The 23,554-nt window shown below is 43.0% G+C and overlaps 1 protein-coding gene across 1 annotated transcript in view; it reads left to right on the top strand.

Moving 5' to 3' along the window:
- The window catches only part of LOC132821800 (segment polarity protein dishevelled homolog DVL-3), a 121,857-nt gene extending 103,363 nt beyond the window's left edge, over positions 1-18,494 (top strand). The window contains exons 12-15 of the mRNA XM_060834604.1: positions 2,867-2,998; positions 4,166-4,333; positions 7,142-7,360; positions 16,832-18,494. Of these exons, the coding sequence (XP_060690587.1) occupies positions 2,867-2,998; positions 4,166-4,333; positions 7,142-7,360; positions 16,832-17,280 (968 nt within the window). The 3' untranslated portion in view covers positions 17,281-18,494. The remainder of the gene's footprint in view (positions 1-2,866; positions 2,999-4,165; positions 4,334-7,141; positions 7,361-16,831) is intronic.
- Positions 18,495-23,554: the final 5,060 nt, after the last annotated feature.

The raw sequence follows: 23,554 nt of genomic DNA, 5'->3' as shown, positions 1-23,554 counted from the left end.
GTTCTGATAGTGTCAAAAAGTGCGGTGCTGGAAAAGCACAGCAGATCAGGCATAATCTGAGGAGCAGGAGAATCGACGTTTTGGGCATAAGCACTTCATCAGGAATGTGGAGGGGGAAGCGGGCTGAGAGATAAATAGGAGAGTGGGGGTGGAACTGGGGGAGAAGGCAATAGGAAGATGCAGGTGGAGGGTGATGGTGATAGGTCGGTGGGGATGGTGGAGTGGATAGGTAGAAAAGAAGATGGACAGGTAGGACAGGCCAAGAGGGTGGTGCCATGTTGGAGGGTTGGATCTGGAATTTGGAGGGTGGTGGGGGGGGGCGGGATTAGATTTGGAAACTGATGAAGTTGATGTTGATGCCATGTGGTTGAAGGGTCCCAAAGCGGAAGATGAGGCGCTCTTCCTCCAGTCAACAAGTAGCTTGGATTTGATGGTAGAGGACGCCCAGGACTTGCATGTCCTTGGTGGAGTGGGAGGGAGAGTTGAAGTGGTCAGCCACAGGGCAGTGAGGTTGTTTGGTGTGTGTGTCACAGAGATGTTCCTGAAACGCTGTGCGAGGTGGCATCCTGTTTCCCCAAATGTAGAGGAGATCACGCCAAGCACAACAAACACAGTGGATGAGGTGGGTGGATGTGCAGGAAAATCTCTGCCAGGTGTGAAAAGATCCTTTGGTGCCTTGGATGGAGATGAACGGGGAGGTTTTACACCTCTTGCGGCAGCAAGGGAAGGTACCAAGTGTGGAAAGTGGGTTGGTGAGGGGCGTGGACCAAATGAGGGCATCATGGAGGGAATAGTCTCTGCAGAACACCAATAGGGGTGAGGGAGGAAAATATATCTCTGGTGGTGGGGTCTGCTTGTAGATGGCAGAAATGGTAGAGGATAATGTGCTGTATCTGGAGATTAGTAGGGTCATGGTGTGGCAACCAGAACTGCTGGCAATATTCTATCTCTGCCCCCACCAACGTTTCATAAAGTTGTAGCAAGACTTCCTTGCTTCTATTCTACAACCCAGGTCGTGAAGGCAAGTATCCTGTATGCTGTCTTCACCACCATGTTGACTTCTGCTGACACCTTCAGGGATCTTTGAATTTGTATACCAAATCTCTTTATTCCTCAGTACTCTCTAGGGACTTATCATTCATTTTGTGTCTCCTTCCTTTATGATATTTGCCAAAATGCATCACCTTGCACTTATTGGGATTAAATTCCATCTGCCATTACTGTGCCCAACTTAACAGCTGATCAATATCAGATGTAGCTTGAGACCATCGTCCTCACTATCAGCAACACCACCAATTTTCACATCATCTAAACTTACTGATTAGACCTACTTTATTCAAATCCAAGTCATTAATGTACATAACAAACAGCAAGGGTCCCAGCATCAATTCCTGTGTACACTGTTGGTCACAGGCTTCCAATCACAACCCTCCACCATCATCCTTTGCCTCCTATTTGTCAGCCACTTTTCAATCCAGTTTGCCAACTTGCCTTGGATCCCATGGACTCTTACCTTTTGGACCAACCTTCTATGTGATACTTTGTTAAAGGCCTTATTGACATCCATGTAAACCTCATCAACTGCTTCTACCCTCCTCAATATATTTATTCACCTTTACAAAAAATCCAGTTAAATTCGTCAGACAAGGTCTCCCTCTAACAAATCTGTGCTGACTATCCCTGATCTTTCCAAGTGTTGATTAGTTCTGTCCTTCAGAATTTTTTTCAATAATTTCCCCATCACTGACGTCAGACTTACTGGTCTGTAATTACCTGGCCTATACCTTGAACAAAGGAACTACGTTAGCTCCTCCAGTTATCTGGCCCTTCACCTATGGCCAGCACGGTATTAAATATCTCTGCCAGGGCCTTGGTATTCTCCTGTCTTACCTCCCATAGTAGCTTGAGATGTATGCGCTTTTATACCCACTAAAACATCTAGTATTTCCTCCTTATTAATCTGAACATGCTCTGGAGTTTCACTTTCCGAACTGAAATATCCAGCTGTAATGCCTTTCTCCTCTGTGAATATGTTACAATGTCTACAGTTTGTTTAAAACAGAATTAGTCAACAGAGTCCAGACGCCTTGCAGCAGCTATGGCAATACAGATGTGGGAGCTCATCTGAAGTTAAGGGAGTTGGGGAGACGCTATATGTTGCGAAGTGAATAGCTAAAGTAATAAGTAAAAGTAATAAACGCCAGGTCACGCAATTTCCCTGTGTCTGTTACTTCTGCATTTTAAAGGTATACAAGATAACCAGTAGTAAAGCTCAAGATAGGTTTATTATTCCATACAGTCACACTTGGCCAACAGGTTTGGAGTTAACATATTCTCATTTTATTGGCTTTCAAAAGAAAGAAACCGTCTCTGATAGCCGTCACGAAAGATTCAAGATGCCTGGCATTCCTTATGGCAGGAAATGATTACACCTATCGTTAGCGACCCTAGAGAAGGAGGAGTTGATGATAAAAGTTGTCAGTTTAATAAATTTAGATTGAACTAACTTCAGTCTTTAGAAGTAGATGTTGTTGGCATAGTTTTACACACTTGTTTTATCTGTAACCAAGAAATTGCATTGAGTGCATGTTAACTATGAACTCAATATTATAATTTAGTGTTTGTAAAGTGAGATCAATCTTTGCAGTGCTAGATTGTTCTAATGAATTATGCCTTCTATAAATTAGGCAATTACTAACAACTAAATTGCTATGACTAATAAATAAATGATAAATTACACTGCTGAAGAATGGCCAGTTCTCTCCATTCCCATTCTTGCCACACCTCCTCCTGACAACCCAGCACTGCACTGCGCCGTAACATTGCTCATTTGAAGCAAGGTCTCTTTATGTTCTTTTCTTCTCAGGGTTCGATGATTTTCATTTATCAGTCCACAGTGACATTGTCACCATCGTCAAGGCCATGGCATCACCAGAATCGGGCTTGGAGGTCCGTGACCGGATGTGGCTTAAAATAACCATCCCCAACGCTTTTATAGGTATGTCGGATCGAGCTGGTGAGCTGGGTTTAGAAACAGCAGCCTTTGCTGAATAATAAATGGTGGCTCAGTGGTTAGCTCTGCAGCCTCACAGCACCAGGGTCCCAGGTTCGATTCCACCCTCGGGTGACTGCCTGTGTGGGTTTCCTCCAGGTGCTCTGGCTTCCTTTCACAGTCCAAAGCTGTGCAGGCCAGATGAATTGGCCATGCTAAATTGCCCATAGCATTAGGTGCATTAGTCAGAGGGAAATGGGTCTGGGTGGGTTATTCTTCAGAGGGTCGTTGTGGACTGGTCGGGCCGAAGGGTCTGTTCCCACACTGTAGGGAATCTAATCTAAACAAGATAAAGATGGAAGAGGGAGATTGGCCCTCACCTATGCTCATCTGTTTGGAAAATCTTGAAGATTGGCCTAACCAGCACCCTAATTCTTTCTAGTTCTGATGACAGGTTTCTCTTACTTCCATTCCTGATGAAGGGCTTTTTCCCAAAAGTTCGATTTTCCTGCTCCTCGGATACTGCCTGACCTGCTGTGCTTTTCCAGCACCGTTCTAATCTAAACCCTGATTTCCAGCATCTGCAGTCCTCATTTTTGCCTAGGGTTCTCTTTCTGCAGATGCTGCTTGACCAGCTGAGCATTTCCAGCACTTTCTGCTTTTTTTTTCATATTTCCAGCATCTGCAGCATTTTGCAAATTGATGAGATCCCAATCATTGTGCTCCTAACAAGTAGTACTTGCATGAAGCTGGGACAAAAAAGCTCTAAATATCGAGGACAGATTGATTAGACAGGATTGTATTTCCTTAAATATAGAAGACTGTTGCAGAACCAGATTTTAGTGGTAATTTTCAGAAGAGATAAATACAATGATTTGGAGACAGTAAGACAGTAAGGACTGCAGATGCCAGAAGCCAGGTTTCCTGATGAAGGGTTTCAGCCCGAAACAGTGACTGTCATGCTCCTTGGAAGCTGTCTGACCTGCTATGCTTTTCCAGCGTCCGATCTATTGACCCCTCATATATTAATGGGAAATATTTTTGTAGGGCTTTGGACTAAGGAGAGGAAGTGGTGTTGAGAGATTATCTCAGTTTGCCCTTTTAAAAGTAGCTGCAGAACTCGCTGCACTCAATGACCTTCTTTAACTGTATCATTCTGTCTTATTTTCCCAGGCTCTGATGTTGTTGACTGGCTTTACAACCACGTGGAAGGTTTTCCAGATCGGCGCGAGGCTAGAAAATATGCCAGTAATCTCCTCAAAGCTGGTTACATCCGACACACCGTCAACAAAATCACCTTCTCAGAGCAGTGCTACTACATCTTTGGGAATCTCTGTGGCAGTGAGTTACTCTGTCTTTGGGGCATGTTGTCATCTCAAACCGGTATCCTTTCTCTACTTCACCTCAAACGCTGGCTGCTATTAAAGAAATAAGTCATCGCTTGGTCGTACAGAACTTGCTTATTACAGAAAGGAGAAGCGTATTATCAAAGCTTCACATTTTGCAGTTTAGATTAGATTAGATTAGATTCCCTACAGTGTGGAAACAGGCCCTTCAGCCCAACAAGTCCACACCCACCCTCTGAAGAGTAACCCAGCCAGTCCCATTTCCCTCTGACTAATGCACCTAACACTATGGGCAATTTAAAATGACTAATTCACTGACCTGCACATCTTTGGACTGTGGGAGGAAACCGGAGCAGCCAGAGGAAACCTACGCAGACACAGGGAGAATGTGCAAGTTATCAAGACAGATGCAAGAAGGCCAAATTTCAAAAGATTGATTTACATTGCATGAGAAAAAGGTGCTAATTAGCTGGCATGTGGACTCTGATTGAGGCACTGGCATGGAGAATATACCATGGAAATATTGTCCCTGAAATGTTTGTTTAATTCAAAAGTGTGCAATACCTGTACATGTTCCTTTTGCCTATAGAGGACCAGTCTATGCGTGTGGATCTATGCAGCTTCTAGCAAGTGTGTTTGAGCCACATTGCGAATCCAACTGATAATCTTAAATTGGTTGTTAGTATAATTCTCATCATACTTAGACAGCCCTTGCTAAACAATCCGAATCATAGAATTGTATCTAACATTAGACATTATGTTCTGTGATTTGCAAGTAGGGGTTTTTCTCATGCAGTACAAACGGTTGTTCCCTTTGACATTTGGCATTCTTACTTCTAATCAGATAAATACAAGATGAAAGGTTTCAACAGTGCATCTCTTTTTCTCATCAATACTTACAGGAAAAGTGGAGGAATGATTTTTCTGCTTTATTCTCATGGAATTTGAGCATTGCTGGTATGGCCAGCATTTGTTGCCTGTCCCTCATTATCCTTGTACTGAATAGCTTGCTGGGCTATTTCAGAAAGCACTTTATACTCAGCCACATTGCTGTGAGTCTGAAGTCATGTGACAGTCAGATAGAGATGATAGGTTTCTTTCTGTAATGGGAAATGAATGGATTAGTTTTATTATCATTGTGAATCAAGTGGGTGTTTTGGCATTTGAAGATAGTTGTCATGGTCACCATTGTTTAATTTTAACTCATGTGCCCAAAGAATTAGTCTGGGGCTTCTGGTTTATTAATTCAGGAACATTACCATGACGTGCCTGGCTCCCTTAATGAGCAGCACTGTACATACACAGTGACTCCGAGTGAGTTGTGCTGGGTGCACATGTGTGCTACATACTGAATTCTGTTCCATGCTCAACAGGAAGTACAATGCAGTTTAAAAATGTCAATCTGAAGATCTTTCTTTCTTTTTCTCTGTCTCGGCACGGTGGCACAGTGGTTAGCACTGCTGCCTCACAGCGCCAGAGACCCGGGTTCAATTCCCATCTCAGGCGACTGTCTGTGTGGAGTTTGCACGTTCTCCCCGTGTCTGCGTGGGTTTCCTCCGGGTGCTCCGGTTTCCTCCCACAGTCCAAAGATGTGCGGGTCAGGTGCATTGGCCATGCTAAATTGCCCGTAGTGTTAGGTAAGGGGTAAATGTAGGGGTAGGGGTATGGGTGGGTTGCGCTTCGGCGGGTCGGTGTGGACTTGTTGGGCCGAAGGGCCTGTTTCCACACTGTAAGTAATCTAATCTAATCTAATCTCTCAATTTTGCCCCATCTCTTTCTCTTCCCCATCGCCCTTTCTTTCCTCGGTCTTCCCTTTCTCTCTCCCCTCTCTCTTCTGTTTCCTTCTTCCAACTCCTCTCTTCCCTCTCTTTGATTTTCTCTCTCTCTCTTTCCCCTGTCTCCTCTCTTCCATCTTCCTCTTCCCATCCACCCCTCACTCTCTCTCTTGCGCTTGCTCTCTCTCTTACAATATGTGTTTCAGGTAGAAGATATGGCAGGGATTACATGACATTAAATTTTGGATTTAATGACTGGAAGTTTCTACGACAAGCTGAAGAATGATCATTCCAAAGCTTAATGTCTGCCAAGAATATTTTTTCACAGACTAGGATGTTTGTGGTGTATCCTGCCTACCCCATTTACTGTAATTCATAACGAAACAGTTTCCTCCACCACAGGAATGTGATCTCTTGTAGTATTTCAGAGTGGGGACTGTGGAATATCTTTGTTCCTTCAGTTGTGACTTGGGTTCATCAGTAGAACTCAGTCTGACCTTTTTACTTCTGATTGCTACACAGTGCCAGGACAACCTGACAGCAACTGCCACATGGTAACTGAGGCAGCTGGGCAAAGTCAGAATCCGCTCCTGATGTGATGGTTGTCACCGTGGAATGGTCTGTCATTAATTGCTACACCTGGCCCACTTACAGAGTCATATAGCATGGAAACAGACCCTTTGTTCCAAACAGTCCATGCCAGCCATAATCCTAACTAAAATAATTCCACCTGCCTGCATTTGGCTCATATCCCTCCAACCCTTTCCTATTCATGTAGCAGCTGAGAGCTGCTCATAACAGTGAGAAAAACTGGAGAGACCTCTTCAGAGCCGTGGGGAAAATTGCATTGGGATTGAAATAGAAGATTGGTGAAGATTGAAAAATATTGAACCCTGCATACAAGCTCATATGTTTGTGCACTTGTCGAGCAGATAATAAACTATTGTAACGGGACACTGCAGGATTACTGACATTTGCATACTGCCATTGACAGAACTAATAGGTGGTAATTCTTCCCGTTTCCGCAGACATGGCTAATCTAACCCTGAATGACCAGGATGGATCCAGTGGCACTTCAGATCAAGACACATTGGCACCTCTCCCCCACCCAGGTGCAGCACCGTGGCCTATTTCCTTCCCATACCAGTACCCACCACAGCACCCTTACAATCCACACCCACCAGGCTACCACGACGTCACCGGGTTCACGTATGGAGGGGGCAGTGCCGGCAGCCAGCCCAGTGAAGGTGAGAGAACCACGTTAACCAAAACAGTCACGCATTGCAGTGTGTCCAGGTCTGATTACTCCACTGTTTATGAAGTTGTCCAAGGTACCAGTTGCTGAAAATGTGTTGCTGGTTAAAGCGCAGCAGGTCAGGCAGCATCCAAGGAACAGGAAATTCGATGTTTCGGGCATAAGCGTTGAATTTCCTGTTCCTTGGATGCTGCCTGACCTGCTGCGCTTTAACCAGCAACACATTTTCAGCTCTGATCTCCAGCATCTGCAGACCTCACTTTTTACTCAATGCACCAGTTGCCCCATTATTGGTTCAACAAAAACAATTTCCACTTATATAAGGTCTTTAATGAAGTGAAATGTTCCAAGGTACTTCACAGAAATGAATTTCAAACAAAGTTGAACACTAAGCTTCCAAAAGTAATATTAGGGCAGGTGATAAAAAGAAAGGTCTAATGGAAGGGGTAAAGGCAGGAGGGCAAAAAGGGGACATGAGATAGCTTTGGCAAATAGAATTGAGAAGAATCCAAAGGGTTTTTACAAATATGTTAAGGACAAAAGGGTAATTAGGAAGAAAATAAGGCCCCTCAAAGATCAGCAAAGCGGCCTTTATGTGGAGCCACAGAAAATGCGGGGGGATACTAAACGAGTATTTTGCATCAGTATTTACTGTGGAAAAGGAAATGGAAGATATAGACTGTAGGGAAATAGATGGTGACATCTTGCAAAATGTCCACATTACAGACGAGGAAATACGAGCTTCTTGAAATGTGTAAATGTGGATGAATCCCCAGGACCTGATCAGGTGTACCCGAGATCTCTGTTGGGCCTCTTGCTGAGATATTTGTGTCATCAATAGTCACAGATGAGGTGCTAGAAGACTGAAGGTTGGTTAACGTGGTGCCACTGTTTAAGAAGGGTGGTAAGGACAAACCAGAGAACTATAGACCAGTGAGCCTGACGTCGGTGGTGGGCAAATTGTTGGAGGGAATCCTGAGGGACAGGATGTACATGTATTTGGAAAGGCCAGGACAGATTTGGGATAGTCAACATGGCTTTGTGCATGGGAAATCATGTCTCACAAACTTGATTAAGTTTTTTGAAGAAGTAACAAAGAAGATTGATGAGAGCAGAGCAGTAGATGTGAATCTATATGGACTTCAGTAAGATGTTCGACAAGGTTCCCCTCGGAATTCTGATTAGTTAGGTTAGATCTCATGGAATACAGGGGGAACTAGCCATTTGGATACAGAACTGGCTCAAAGGTAGAAGATAGAGAGTGGTGATGGAGGGTTGTTTTTCAGACTTGAGGCCTGTGACCAGTGGAGTGCCACAAGGATCAGTGCTGGGTCCTGTACTTTTTGTCATTTACATAAATGTTTTGGATGCGAGCATAAGAGGTACAGTTAGTAAGTTTGCAGATGACACCAAAATTGGAGGTGTAATGGACAGCGAAGAGGGTTACCTCAGATAACAACAGGATCTTGATCAGATGGGCTAATGGGCAGAGAAGTAGCAGATGGAGTTTAATTCAGATAAATGTGAGGAGCTGCATTTTGGAAAGCAAATCTTAGCAGGACTTATACACTTAGTGGTAAGGTCCTAGGGAGTGTTGCTGAACAAAGAGACCTTGGAGTGCAGGTTCATAGCTCCTTGAAAGTGGAGTTGCAGGTAGATAGGATAGTGAAGAAGGTGCGGAAAGATGTTGTGAAACTTGAAAGGGTCCAGAAAAGATTTACAAGGATGTTGCCAGGGTTGGAGGATTTGAGCTATAGGGAGAGGCTGAGGGGGGACCTTATAGAGTTTTACAAAATTATGAGGGGCATGGATAGGATAAATAGACAAAGTCTTTTCCCTGGGGTGGGCGAGTCCAGAAGTACAGGGCATAGGTTTAGGGTGAGAGGGGAAAGATATAAAAGAGACCTAAGGGGCAACATTTTCACGCAGAGGGTGGTATGTGTATGGAGTGAGCTGCCAGAGGATGTGGTGGAGGCTGGTACAATTGCAACATTTAAGAGGCATTTGGATGTGTATATGAATAGGAAGGGTTTGGAGGGATATGGGCCAGGTGCTGGCAGGTGGGACGAAATTGGGTTGGGATATTTGGTCGGCATGGACAGGTTGGACTGAAAGGTCTGTTTCCACGCTGCACATCTCTATGACTCCATGACTGTATAAGCAACAAAGAGGATTGGTGAGGGCAGAGCGGTAGATGTGATATATGTGGACTTCAGTAAGGCGTTCAACAAGGTTCCTTATGTGAGACTGATTAGCAAGGTTAGATCTCATGGAATTCAGGGAGAACTAGCCATTTGGATTCAGAACTGGCTCAAAGGTAGAAGACAGAGGGTGGTAATAGAGGATTGTTTTTCAGACTGGAGGTCTGTGACCAGTGGAGTGCCAGAAGGATAGGTGCTGGGTCCTGTACTTTTTGTCATTTATATAAATGATTTTGATGTGAGCATAAGAGGTACAGTTAGTAAGTTTGCAGATGACACTAAAATTGGAGGTGTAGTGGACAGCGAAGAGGGTTACCTCAGATTAGAACAGGATCTTGATGAGGTGGGCCAATGGATTGAGAAGTGGCAGATGGAGTTTACTTCAGATAAATGCAAGGTGCTGCACTTTGAGAAAGACCTGCTAAGATTGGCTTATACACTTAATGGTAAGGTCCTAGGGAGTGTTCCTGAACAGAGAGACCTTGGAGTGCAGGTTCATAGCTCCTTGAAAGTGCAGTTGCAGGTAGATAGACTAGTGAAGAAGGCGTTTGGTATGCTTTCCTTTATTGGTCAGAGTATTGAGTACAGGAGTCGGGAGGTCATGTTGTGGCTGTACAGAAGATTGGATAGGCCGCTGTTGGAATATTGTGTGCAGTTCTGGTCTCCTTCCTATCGGAAAGATGTTGTGAAATTTGAAAGGGCTAAGAAAAGATTTACAAGGATGTTGCCAGGGTTGGAGGAGCTGAGCTATAGGGAGAGGCTGAACAGGCTGGGGCTGTTTTCCCTGGAGCGTCGGAGGCTGGGGGGTGACCTTATAGCGATATACAAAATTATGAGGGGCATGGATAGGATAAATAGGCAAAGTCTTTTCCCTGGGGTGGGTGAGTCCAGAACTAGAGGGCATAGGTTTAGGGTGAGAGGGGAAAGATGTAAAAGCGGCAACCTTTTCACACAGAGGGTGATACGTGTATGGAATAAGCTGCCGGAGGAAGTGGTGGAGGCTGGTACAATTGCAACACTTAAGAGGCATTTGGATAGGTATATGAATAGGAAGGGTTTGAAGGGATATGGACCGGGTGCTGGCAAGTGGGACTAGATTGAGTTGGGATATCTGGTCGGCATGGACGGGTTAGACCAAAGGGTCTGTTTCCACGCTGTACATCTCTATGACTCTAAGTTTAATGAACATTGTAAAGAGGGAGAAAGAGGTCAGAAGGCAACTGATAGAGACATGTTGATTTGCAAGATGCCACTCTGCAGCAAATACAGAGTTAGTGTATAACATTTTGTCAGTATAAAACAATTAAAGCAGAAATTCAGCCCTTACTCTCTCAGAATTCGTATTATCATCTATTAACATCTTGAAAAGGGATAATTAAAGGATACATAAATTTGCCGAGTACTGACTCCTAGATAATCGAGCGCATTGTATGAAATGAAAACAGAAAGTGCTGGAGTAATTCAGGAGGTCAGGCAGCGTCAGTCGGAGAGGGAAACAGAGTTTATGTTTCAAGTGTGATCGGACCATTTTGCAGAACTGAAGAGACTCTCCTGCTCCTCAGATGCTGCCTGACCTGTTGTGCTTTTCCAGTACCACACTCTCGACTGTAATCTCTAGCATCTGCAGTCCTCACTTGCGCCTAGGTAGGTTTTATGCTGTTAAATAGGGGGCAGGGACAAGCTAACCTGAAGAGCAGGTCAGAGAAATGTGAAGGGAGATTTGAGATCAACAATGTAAAGGAAAAAACTCTCCATTAATTTGATACAGTTGACATTTTAAATAGATTATAAAATACAAAAGCAAGCAGGTTAAACTTGTATAAAACAGTGCTTATACCCTCAACCTGATCCATTGGGTCCAATTCTGGGCACCACACTTTAGGAAGGATGTCAACAATGCCTTTTAGAGGTTGCAGCTGAGATTTCCAAAAATGGTATTGGTGAAGGTAAGGTCCTGGGGAGTGTTGCTTGACAAAGAGACCTCGGAATGCAGATTCATAGTTCCTTGAAAGTGGAGTCTCAACTAGATAGGATAGCGAAGAAGGCATTTGGAATGCTTTCCTTTATTCATCTGAGCATTGAGTACAGGAGTTGGGAGATCATGTTGCGGCTGTACAGGATATTGGTTCGGCCACTGTTGGAATATTGTGTGCAATTCTGGTCTCCTTCCTATCAGAAGAATGTTGTGAAACTTGAAATGGTTCAGAAAAGAGTTACAAGGCTATTACCAGGGTTGGAGGGTTTGAGCTATAGGGAGAACCTGAATAGGCTGGGGCTATTTTCCCTGGACCATCAGAGGCTGAAGTGTGGGGGCCTTCTAGAGCTTCTTTAAATTAATGGAGGGCATGGATAGGGTATAGACAAGGTCTTTTTTCTGGGTTGGGGAGTCAGAGCTGGAGGACATAGGTTTGGGTTGAGGAGGGAAAGATATAAAAGAGACCTACGGGGCAACTTTTTCATGTCGAGAGTGGTGCGTGTATGGAGTGAGCTGCCAGAGGCAGTTGTGGAGGTTGGTACAATTACCTCAATTAAAAGGCATCTGGATAAATCTATGAATAAGAAGGGTTTAGAGAGATATGGGCCGGGTGCTGGCAAATGACACTAGATTAGTTTAGGATATCTGGTCAGCATGGACGAGTTGGACCAAAGGGTCTGTTTCTGTGCTGTACATCTCTATGCCTCTGTGAGAGATTGGAGAAGCTGGAGTTTCTTTGCTCAGCACTGGACAATATAATTGCATTAGAAGCAGTTCAAAGAAGGTTCATTAAACTGATTTAATAGAGGTGTTCAAAACCCTGAAATGTTTGATCGAGTGAATAGGAAGAAAACATTTTGAATGATGCAGAGTTTTTAAGCGAATGAAACAAATAAACAATAATAAGTTGTATTTAAATTGTCATTTTTTAATGCAGATCTTGCTGAAACAATACATATTTGTTGACGCTTTACATCTTGCACTAGTCAGGACAATTCACAAGAATGTCAATCAATTACACTGCGCGAGAGTCCCTGGCAGAAACACTGCCGTGGAGAATGTGTCAATTAAAATTTACATTTTAAATTGGGCAAGTTAAATCTGATTAGTCAGAGCATTGTCCTGATAAATTAATCAGTGAATGGCTGTCACCAATTTTGTTATATATATTCTATATATTATATATATATATTCTTTCTATCTACAGACATGTATAGTACATGCAAGGCCAGGCATTGTTTTCAACTGAACAAAATAGCTGACAGCCTTTCACTGATTCATTTCACAAGGCAATACCCTAATCAATCAGATTCAGTCTTGTTTAGAATATGATATTTAAATAAAGTTGGTTGTTAATTATCAAACATTATTAGTTTGTACATAATTCACAGCAATGTCTCAAGTATTCAATGCCCACATGCCAACCAATCATACGCTCACCTCTCGTTGAATATAAATGCAGGTTTTTTTCTTTTTATTGGTACTCTTATGAATTGTCCTGATAAGTGGAAGTTGAAAATCTTTGGCAAAATATGCCTTTTCTCAGTAGAACTCAACTTGTATTTAGATAGCAACTTTAATATTATACAACGTTTAAGGCAATTGGTAAAAGAAACAGAGGAAGATGAGAATTATTTCTTAATGTTGTCAGGTCAGCCATGACTTCGCTGAATGACAGAACAGATTTAAGAGACTAAATGAAACTGATTATACATCCTGAAAGGAGTTTGGAAGCAGGTTCAATAATAAGTATCAAAAGGGAACTGAATACAGTAAACATAAAGGAATGTGCAGAACTATGGGTAATAAGCGAGGGTAAGTCAAACGAATTGACTAGGTTTTTCAAAAAAAGATATGACTGACACAGGCATGATGAAAGGAATGACCTCATTGTGTTTACAGGACACTGAGTTTTCCTAATTCTGTAAACAAGGAGTACAAGCTTTGTGTGTTTGCATGCTTCCCCAAGAAAAATGAACTCCAGTAACATTACAAGGACTGGTAAATGTAGGCTAGCTAGCTTAACATATGTCATTGGGAAAATATTAATGTCTGTTAGGAAAGATGTAATAGTAAAACATATAGAAACACATAATATAATTAGACAGTCAGCAGGGCTTCAGGAAATCATGCCGACTGCATTTGTTGTAGTTCTAGTTCTTTGAGGAGGTATCAAACAGATAAAAGGGAGTCAGTAGATGTAATATATTTGGTTTACCAATAATGTACCACACATAAGGCTACTTAAGATAAAATTTCAAGGTCTTGTGGGTATTATACTAGCATGGATAGAGGATTGGCTGACTGAAGACAGAGAGTTAAGAGTAAGTGGCATTTTCAGGATGGAAACCTTTAACTAATGGAGTGCCAAAGGGATCAGTGCTGGGGTTACAATTATTTAGAATTGATTAATGATTTGGTTGACAGAACTGAATGTGCTACATCCAAGTTTGTAGATGACCCAAAAATAGATGGGATGTTAAGTGATGAGGATGAGTCAGAGCCTACAGAGGGAGATAGACAGGTGTTCAGAACCTGGCAGATGGAATATAATGTCAAAAAATGTGAGGTCATGCACTCTTTTGGGATGAAGCATGGTAGAGATTATTATAATTTAAATTGGGAAAGACTGCAGAAAGCTGCAGCAGAGGGATTTGCGAGTCTTTCTGCATGAATCACAGAAAGCCAGCCAAGAAGTTCAATCGGTAATTGGGAAGGCAAATAGAATGTTGGCATTTATTCCAAAGGGAATGGAGTTTAAAAATAGGTTAGTTCTGCTAAAACTGCATAAGCTACTATTCAGACAACAGCTGGAATGCTTTGAATAGTTTTGGCTCCCTTATCTAAGAAAAGACTTACTGGCATTGGTGGCAGCTCAGAGAAGATTCACGAGGTATAGAGGAATTCTCTTATGGGGAAAGATTGAGTATATTGGGTTGTATTCTTTGGAGTTTGGAAGACTGAGAGCACACCCTATTAAACATATGTGATTCTGAGGGAGATCAACAGGGTGAATGCTGAGGGATTGTTTCCCCTTGTGGAAGAGTCTAGGACTCGAGGGCAGAAGCTCAGAGTAATGGGCTAACCACATGGATGAATAGGAACTTATCTTCTCAGAGGCTGGTGAATCTTTGGAATTCTTTACCACAGAGCTGTCAAGGCTGGGCCATTAAATGCTGAGATGGACAGATTTTTAATCAGTAAGGTAATCAATGGTTTCCTCCCACAATCCAAAAATGTACAGGTTAGGTGGATTGGCCATGCTAAATTGCCCATAGTGTTAGGTGAAGGGGTAAATGTAGGGGAATGGGTCTGGGTGTGTTGCGCTTCGGCGGGTCGGTGTGGACTTGTTGGGCCGAAGGGCCTGTTTCCACACTGTAAGTAATCTAATCTAATGGTTACAGGAAAAAGGCAAAGCTGGAGGTTATCAGATCAGCCATGATCTCATTGAATGGGGGAGTCATCTCAATGGACTGAATGGCCTAATTTCTCCTCCTCCATCTATGGTCTTATGTAAGATCCTGAGGAGATTGAAAGGGTAGATGTTGAGGTTTATTCTTGAGAAAAATTCAGGGCCGCAGATTAAATATGAGGAGTTTCTCATTTGTGACTGAAATGAGAAGTTTTTCATTCTCTGAGGGTCACTACTCTGAAAATCTTTTCGCAGAGAGCAGTAGAAGTGGGGATCATTGAACGCATTCAAGGCTGAATTAGATTATTGATCAATAAGTATTACGGGAGTAGTCAAAGAATTTGTGTTTGAGTTACAAATGGATCAGTCAAATCAAATGGTGGAGCAAGCTTGAGGGGCTGAATGGCTTACTCCTGGTCCTAACTCATGCATTATTTTCTTGACCATCTATATTCCACTCCGAACTCCACTGTCAGCACCCACTGTTTCACATAACTCCTCCCCAGACCTTACCAAGCTTGACATTCTTGAACACACCTATTCTTGGTTCCGATTCTCTCTCATCTAATCCCCATCAAGTCTTAAAAACATTGTTCGTACTTTTATCGCTTTGCTGTTTCTGGGATCTTGCTGTGTGCTAATCTCCTTCTGTGTTTCTCCAGGTTCTGATATTTCAAGACCATTTAATACTATGAGAGGCATACCTGGATATAGCACTAGTCTGGAGAAGGTGGATAGAAAGCAGCTGCTCCTCTTACTGCAGAAAGCTGTAATACAAAAGGACTTGGGGAGCCTTGTGCACAAAACACAAGCAGCTAGCACACAGGTGTAGCAAGTGATCAGGGAGGCTAACGGAATGTTCGTCCTTATTTCAAGGAGGTTGGAATAGAAGAGTAGGGAAGTCTTACTGTAACTGTACAAGGTGCTGATGGAACCACACTTGGAATACTGTCCGCAGTTTTGCTCCCCTTAATTTTAGAAAGATATTATTGCATTGGAGGCAATTTTGAGAATGATCCTCGGTATGGAGGGATTGTCTCACAAGAAAAGGCCAAACAAGTTGGGTCTTTACTCATTCGAGTTCAGAAGAAGGAGAGATGATCGCATTGAAGCATACAGGATTTGAAAGGGGCTCGTCAGGGTAAATGCTGAGAGAATGTTTTCCTCTCTTGGGAGAGTCAAGGACCAGAGGGGAATAGTCTCAGAATAAAGGGGCACTAATTTAAGATGGAAATGAAGAGAAATTTATTTACTGAGGGTTGTGAGTCTTTGAAACTTTTTACTTCAGAGAGCTGTGGGGACAGAATCATGGTGTACATCTAAGGCTAAATAGATTCCTGAGCAATAGGGGAATCGAGGGTTACGGGAAAAAGACAGGAAAGTGGACTTGAGGAATGTCAGCAGATATCGAATGACAGAAAGGTTCGAAGGGCTTGAATAGTCTTAGTTGAAGGGTCAGTAATCACGTGGTATAATTTTAAGCTGAAAGACAGGAGGTTTAGAGGGGATTTGAGGGAAAATGTTTTCCTCCAGAGGGTGATGAGAATCTGGAATGCACTTCCAGGGAGATTAGTTGAGGCAGGAAACCTCACAGCCTTTAGCAAGTACTTGGCTGAGCAAATAAAATGTCAAATAACATTGAAAGCCACGGACCAAGTGCTGGAAAGTGGAACAGGTGTAAATTTAGAGCAGCTTTGTCACTGTAAACTTGATGGACCAAGTACTATATGATTCTATGAATATATTCGGACATACTGGGCTATTACATTATGCTGTATAAATGAAATTTCTTTTCCTTTACTTTTGCAGTCACTTCGTTTCTCTTCGACCTCCGCTTTTGTGCTCATGCTCCTTTGTTTTGGTTCCTTATTGCAGGAAGTCGAAGCAGTGGATCTAATCGCAGCGGGAGTGAAAGGAGAGGAGGAAAAGAGAAGGAGCCCAAAGCAGGGGAGGCCAAGTCAGGGGGCAGCGGCAGTGAGTCGGATCACACCACAAGGAGCGGCATCCGGCGAGAGCGGGCGGTCAGCGAGCGTTCGGTCCCTGCCAGCGAGCACAGTCACCAGAGCAACCTCAGCCACCGGAGCCACCACTCCATGGCCGCCAGCGTCCGTAGCCATCACACGCACCAGTCCTACGGGGCTCCTGGTTTGCCACCCCTTTACACCCCACCTCTCATGATGATGCCTCCACAGTCTGTGATGGTGCCCCCAGGTGCACCTCCAGTGCGTGACCTGGCTTCAGTGCCCCCAGAGCTCACGGCAAGTAGACAGTCCTTCAGAATGGCGATGGGAAACCCCAGTGAGTTCTTTGTGGATGTCATGTGACTGTTTTTAATTTTTTTTTGTTGTAAAGAAAGCATCATCTATTCTGTCTTGTTACTAAAACAGAACGACTAAAAAAAAACTGGACTGAGGCCCTGTTTGTGATGGAGTAGCACATTTGAAGTGTGAACAGGACTGTATTTATTCAGCACTAATCTGCAAGATTTATAAACAAAAACTATTTGATTTGCTTCTCTCGCACCACCGTCCTGCTCCCTCCCTCCCTGATCGTCTCACAAAACTGGACTGTGTGTGTGCAGACAAAAGCCTGTCTGTCTGCCTCTTTTAATACCTTTCCCATTGTAAGTTTTCTTCCTTTTTTTTTAGAAAACAAAATACTGCATCTATTGAAAGTGTGTTGTGAAAACCAAAATGAAACTGTAATCGTTTCCCATCTTATGTTCTTTTGACCTAATTCCTTAAACCTCTTGTGTGCTTCTTTCCTTGTCACACAGCGAAGAGATATGGGATGTTTGACTTCCTCTGATACCAACTGATAGGCAGTTGGTGCAGAGATGTGAAAGGTCATCTACCGGATTGTGTCCCTTCTTGTGTAATTGGCATGATAGCCTTTTTTAAAATAATCCGGACACTACACGGAAGGAGAAAATGAGCAATCCAAGGAGGCGAGTGGAAGATTTGCTTTTTTTTACATACATTAAATTCAATCATTAAATACACAGTAATACATTTCAACAAAACTCATCAAGCCTCGAGGAAGCACCGCAAGCCTTATAGTTCATGCAGAAACAGAAAGAAACTGTCCAACGATGACTTCTCTGTTGAGCTTCAGAAATTGTGTCCTGTTTCCTTTTATCAGTCGAGCCTTGAAGTCAACACAAAACAGTTTAGGTCAAAGCACAAACACTGAAGTCTTCGACCCTGTTGCAGCTCTCCCCACCCCCCACCTCCTCCTATCCACGCTCCCCCTCCCTTTCAAGAACAGAAATGCAAGGTACTTAATGGCTGGGGACGCCTCACTACTGTCAGAGCCAGAAAATCTTTCCAGATCAATCCATTGGAGTCTCAGTGTGGAGAACAAAGACTTGCATCGGAGAATGGAAACAAGCTGCACTAATGTTTCACAATCTATAAACCGCACCGTTCGGTTACTGAATCTGAAATTGAATAAGAGAAATATATCATTTGGAGACCAGATGTGACTCTGAATGATGGTTTTGTAGCTGAAAGTTGTATTGTATACTTTAATAAAATGGTTCTAGATGATTTCTTTACATTCATTCATTTGGTCACTTAAATTAGCTTTGTGGATTCATTTCTCTTTTTTTGTCTTGTATCTCATCCTAGATGGTCCCTAGCATTTCCGTTCAAATTAAATTTGTCTTTATATTAAAAAAAATGCACCTACATCTGCTGCATTCAGATTCTGACCAGTTTTGTTACTTCTGTCTGTGCAGATTATCATCAAGATTTTACTCAAGTTCTGTATTATGAGTGCAGTTTGTGTTCGTCAAAATCAGATTTGCTCCATTCCAAAAATAAAATTAAAATTCCCTCAACGCTATAATATCAAATTCTCTCAGGGCAGGTACAGCAGAGCAAGTTCCATTTACAGTCTCCCAAACAATTATTAAGATCTATTATGTTTCAATGGCTAGAGGAGTCGTAGAATCATAGAGATGTACAGCATGGAAACAAACCCTTCGGTCCAACCCGTCCATGCCGACCAGATATCCCAACCTAATCTAATCCCACCTACCAGCACCCGGCTCATATCCCTCCAAACCCTTCCTATTCATATACCCATCCAAATGCCTCTTAAATGTTGCAATTGTACCAGCCTCCACCACATCCTCTGGCAGTTCATTCCATACACGTACCACCATCTACGTGAAAATGTTGCCCTCTAGGTCTCTTGTATATCTTTCCCCTCTCACCCTAAACCTATGCCCTCTAGTTCTGGACTCCTCGACCCCAGGGAAAAGACTTTGTCTATTTATCCTATCCATGCCCCTCATAATTTTGTAAATCTCTATAAGGTTGCCCTCAGCCTCCGATGCTTCAGGGAAAACAGCCCCAGCCTGTTCAGCCTCTCCCTGTAGCTCAGATCCTCCAACCCTGGCAACATCCTTGTAAATCTTTCCCGAACCATTTCAAGTTTCACAACATCTTTCCGATAGGAAGGAGACCAGAATTGCACGCAATATTTCAACAGTGGCCTAACCAATGTCCTGTACAGCCGCAACATGACCTCCCAACTCCTGTACTCAATACTCTGACCAATAAAAGAAAGCATACCAAACGCCGCCTTCACTATCCTATCTACCTGCAACTCCACTTTCAAGGAGCTATGAACCTGCACTCCAAGGTCTCTTTGTTCAGCAACACTCCCTAGGACCTTACCATTAAGTGTATAAGTCCTGCTAAGAGTTGCTTTCCCAAAATGCAGCATTTATCTGAATTAAACTCTATCTGCCACCTCTCAGCCCATTGGCCCATCTGGTCAGAGTGGGAGTGTTAGACATATGGAGCTTTACTAGCAACTCCAATGTGCTAGACCCAGACCACCTCCAGTATTGACTGCATAAGGATCAACAAAAGAAAGACAGCATCTAAACTGTACACAAACTAAGTTTCAGCCCCAATCCCCATAGACCAAATGTGCTCAGAATTATTTTCTCTATATTAATTGGATGTGACCAAATAGCTTTATTTGTACTTAGCTGTTACTTTTTAAGATGGTAAAATTTGCTCAATATATTTTTTTTGTGTTTAATAAGTTCAGTATGAGTGAGATCTAAACCCTGCCTGTCTGATTTTTTTCAACCTTTTGCTGAGGACAAATCATGCAACTGATGAATCTCTCCTGAGCTCACTGGTTCTGTTCCCAAATCAGTCCTAGGATTTACACTGCAGTACGCCAAACAATCAGACACATGGCAATGCTGAAATTGAATAAATTGCATTTATGTAGGGCCTTTCATGACCTCTCAAAGTGTTTTCCAGTCAATGACATCCTTTTGAAGTGAATCACTGATGTCATGTAGCAAGCAGGAAGCCAACTTATTCACAGTACATTCCCACAAACAGCATTGTGATGTAGATAACATGGCAGATCTCCAGTGACAGAGTCATTATAACAGTAGATGCATTTGTATTTCACCTTATTACACTGTCCTGAGTCAAAGCACTTCAAACATTCGATGACTTTGTAGAGCTCTGAACACCGTTATATCAGAAGATCCCTTTGCTAGTTGCTTCTTCCCAGCACTGCATTGATCATACTTCACAAATGAAGAATGAGCAGTTAAGGTAGGTGGCAGTGGCTGTTTAATATTTCTGGTTCCAAAAATAATGCAAAAACTGTGGTTTCGGAACCTCAAGAAGGGGACTTTATGAAGATATGGATGGCACTTATTTTGCTAGAACCCCAGAATATTTCCATGTACAGGGAGGAGAAAGTGAGGACTGCAGATGCTGAAGATCAGAGTCGAGAATGTGGTGCTGGAAAAGCACAGCCGGTCAGGCAGTATCCGAGGAGCAGGAGAATCGACGTTTCAAGTATAAGCCTGATTCCTGATCCTGTCTTAACTGTTGTGTTTTGCCAGCACCACACTCTCAACTATTTCTCTGGACAGCTTGGTAATGGGTAGGAAGCGACAGGGTTGTGAGAAGAAAGGTTATAATTAGTGCCAGGTATGTCTTTTTTGTATCCACAAAGGAGATCATTCTCTGAAACATATAAAGAAGGACAATGACAGCAAGGGCACCTTAGTTATTTAAGAAGTATGATGTGGAGATGCCGGTGTTGGACTGGGGTGGACACCAGGTTTCAGTCCAGCACGTTTATTTGAAAATACAAACTTAAGAAGCAAATAGATGATCTAATGGGAAGAGGGTAGAGTTGATATACAGCAAGCTTGAAATTAAACAGTTCAAATGGTCTTCACACATAACCATCAGGAAGGTAACAGTTACAGATAATTAACCTTCCCGTGTACATAGTTCCTACAGCGATACCGTTCTAACTGTTGATGAGCCAGTGCAACTGATGAAGTACAGTATACGATCTTTGCTGCTGCCTCTTTCATTGTAATGGCCCAGATACTCTAACTACTTTCTGTTTCACTGATGGAAATTCTCTCTAAAATTACCCTCTTGTCCGTCAGTGATTTCACCTGCCAAGATTCCAAATTGGGCATGTCTCGACGTATTTATTGAAAATAATCATAAGAGATTGGCACGTACCCACAACAACTATAATTAGGGACAAATTCACCCAGTGCAGAAGGAGTGGGACAGGCCGAGACATTTTCTTAAAGACAATGCTCATTGACTTAATTCAGGAATTAAAGGTCCCAAAACACTTCAATAACAAGTGTGAGAGATCTAGGAGATGAATGAGGGGGTAGGCTATAAGTGGGAGAAAGGAATTGGTTGTCAGTTGCAGCAAAGTCATGTTGAGCCAGTAAGTGGGTGGGTGCTGTGTCAGCTTTAGGTTGGGTTGGGAGGTGAGGCTTATCAGGTCCAACCAGGGATTGGGAGGGGTGCGTTGGCTCATACTGGTGTGGAGAGGTGTAGTTGAGTAGTGAGTCAAGGTTTGTTTTTAATACAGGCAGAGTTTAAGAGCAGGGAGGTTAAGTTGAAACTATATAAAAGGTTGGTTAGGCCATAGCTGGAGTATTGGGGTCCAGAGTGTGGTGCTGGAAAAGCACAGCGGGTCAGGCAGCATCCGGGAAGCAGGAGAATTGATGTTTTGGGGTGTTCTTGATGAAAGGCTTTGCCCGAAATGTCAATTCTCCTGCTCCTCGGATGCTGCCTGACCTGCTGTGCCTTTCCAGCTCCACACTGTTGACTCTAATCTCCAGCGTCTGCAGTCCTCACTTTCACATAGCTGCAATATTTTGTGCTCTTTTGGACTCCTCATTTTAGCAGGGATGTAGTTGCACTGGAGAGGGTGCAGATGCGGTTTACCAGCATATGGCCTGGGCTTGAGAGTTTCAATTAGGAAGAGAGATTGGACAGATTGGGATTATTTTCCTTGGAGCTGAGTAGGGGAGATGGGGGAGCATGATTGAAATAAAAATTATGTATAAAATTATGAGGGGTGAAGGCAGGAAGAAACCTTTCCCCTGAGTGGAGAAATCATTGACCAGAGAGCATAGATTTAAGGTGAGGTGTGGGAGGAATTTTTTTTGTTTTACTCAGAGGGTGGTGGGAACCTGGAACTCCCTGCTAGTGAGTTTGGTAAAGGCAGCAATCCTCACAGCATTGAAGAAGTATTTAAATGTACACTTGCAGTGCCAAGACATACAAAGCTATGGGCCAAATGCTGGAAAATGAAAATAGAACAGTTAGGTGGTTGTTTCTGACTGGCACAGACCCAGTGGGCTGAGGGGCCCTCTTCTTTGTTGCAAACCTCTATGATTTTATGAAGTAATCACCCAGGAGTGAGAGTTTTTTTTTATTATTCTCTAACATTTCCTGTGTAATTATTAAGCTTAAGTGATTCATAACTTTCTAGATTCTCAGACTTTTTCCAAAGGATTCCAGATGCAGGAGAGTGGTCCGTTAGAATAGTCAGATTTCCAAAGATTCCCACAGAGTCAGCTGGGTCGTTGGTTTTACCTAGTCCCAATGTGTACCTCCAGTCTATGCTGGTCCAACACAGCTCACCATTGGAATATTTGGACCAGTGTATTCTCGTCCTGTACTGAGGGCACCAAGGGTCTCTGAATCAGGAGCTCTGTGTTTGAGTCTCACTCCAGGAATTAATGTGTGACCAGTGGAGTATCACAAGGATCGGTGCTGGGTCCTCTATTTTTTGTCATTTACATAAATGATTTGGATGCGAGCAGAAGAGGTACAGTAAGTATGTTTGCAGATGACACCAAAATTGGAGGTGTAGTGGACAGCGAAGAGGGTTACCTCAGATTACAACAGGATCTGGACCAGATGGGTCAATGGGCAGAGAAGTGGCAGATGGAGTTTAAATTCAGATAAATGTGAGGTGCTGCATTTTGGGAAAGCAAATCTTAGCAGGACTTGTACACTTAATGGTCAGGTCCTAGGGAGTGTTGCTGAACAAAGAGACCTTGGAGTGCAGGTTCATAACTCCTTGAAAGTGGAGTTGCAGGTAGATAGGATAGTGAAGAAGGCATTTGGTATGCTTTCTTTTATTGGTTAGAGTATTCAGTACAGGAGTTAGAGGTCATGTTGCGGCTGTGCAGGACATGAGTTAGGCCAATGTTGGAATGTTGCATGCAATTCTGGTTTCCTTCCTATTGGAAATATGTTGTGAAACTTGAAAGGATCC

Source organism: Hemiscyllium ocellatum, chromosome 13 (assembly GCF_020745735.1).
Source record: "Hemiscyllium ocellatum isolate sHemOce1 chromosome 13, sHemOce1.pat.X.cur, whole genome shotgun sequence".
Taxonomy (NCBI): Eukaryota; Metazoa; Chordata; class Chondrichthyes; order Orectolobiformes; family Hemiscylliidae; genus Hemiscyllium; species Hemiscyllium ocellatum.
The sequence above is the reverse complement of the archived record's forward strand: the minus strand, read 5'-3'. Positions and strand labels throughout refer to the sequence as shown.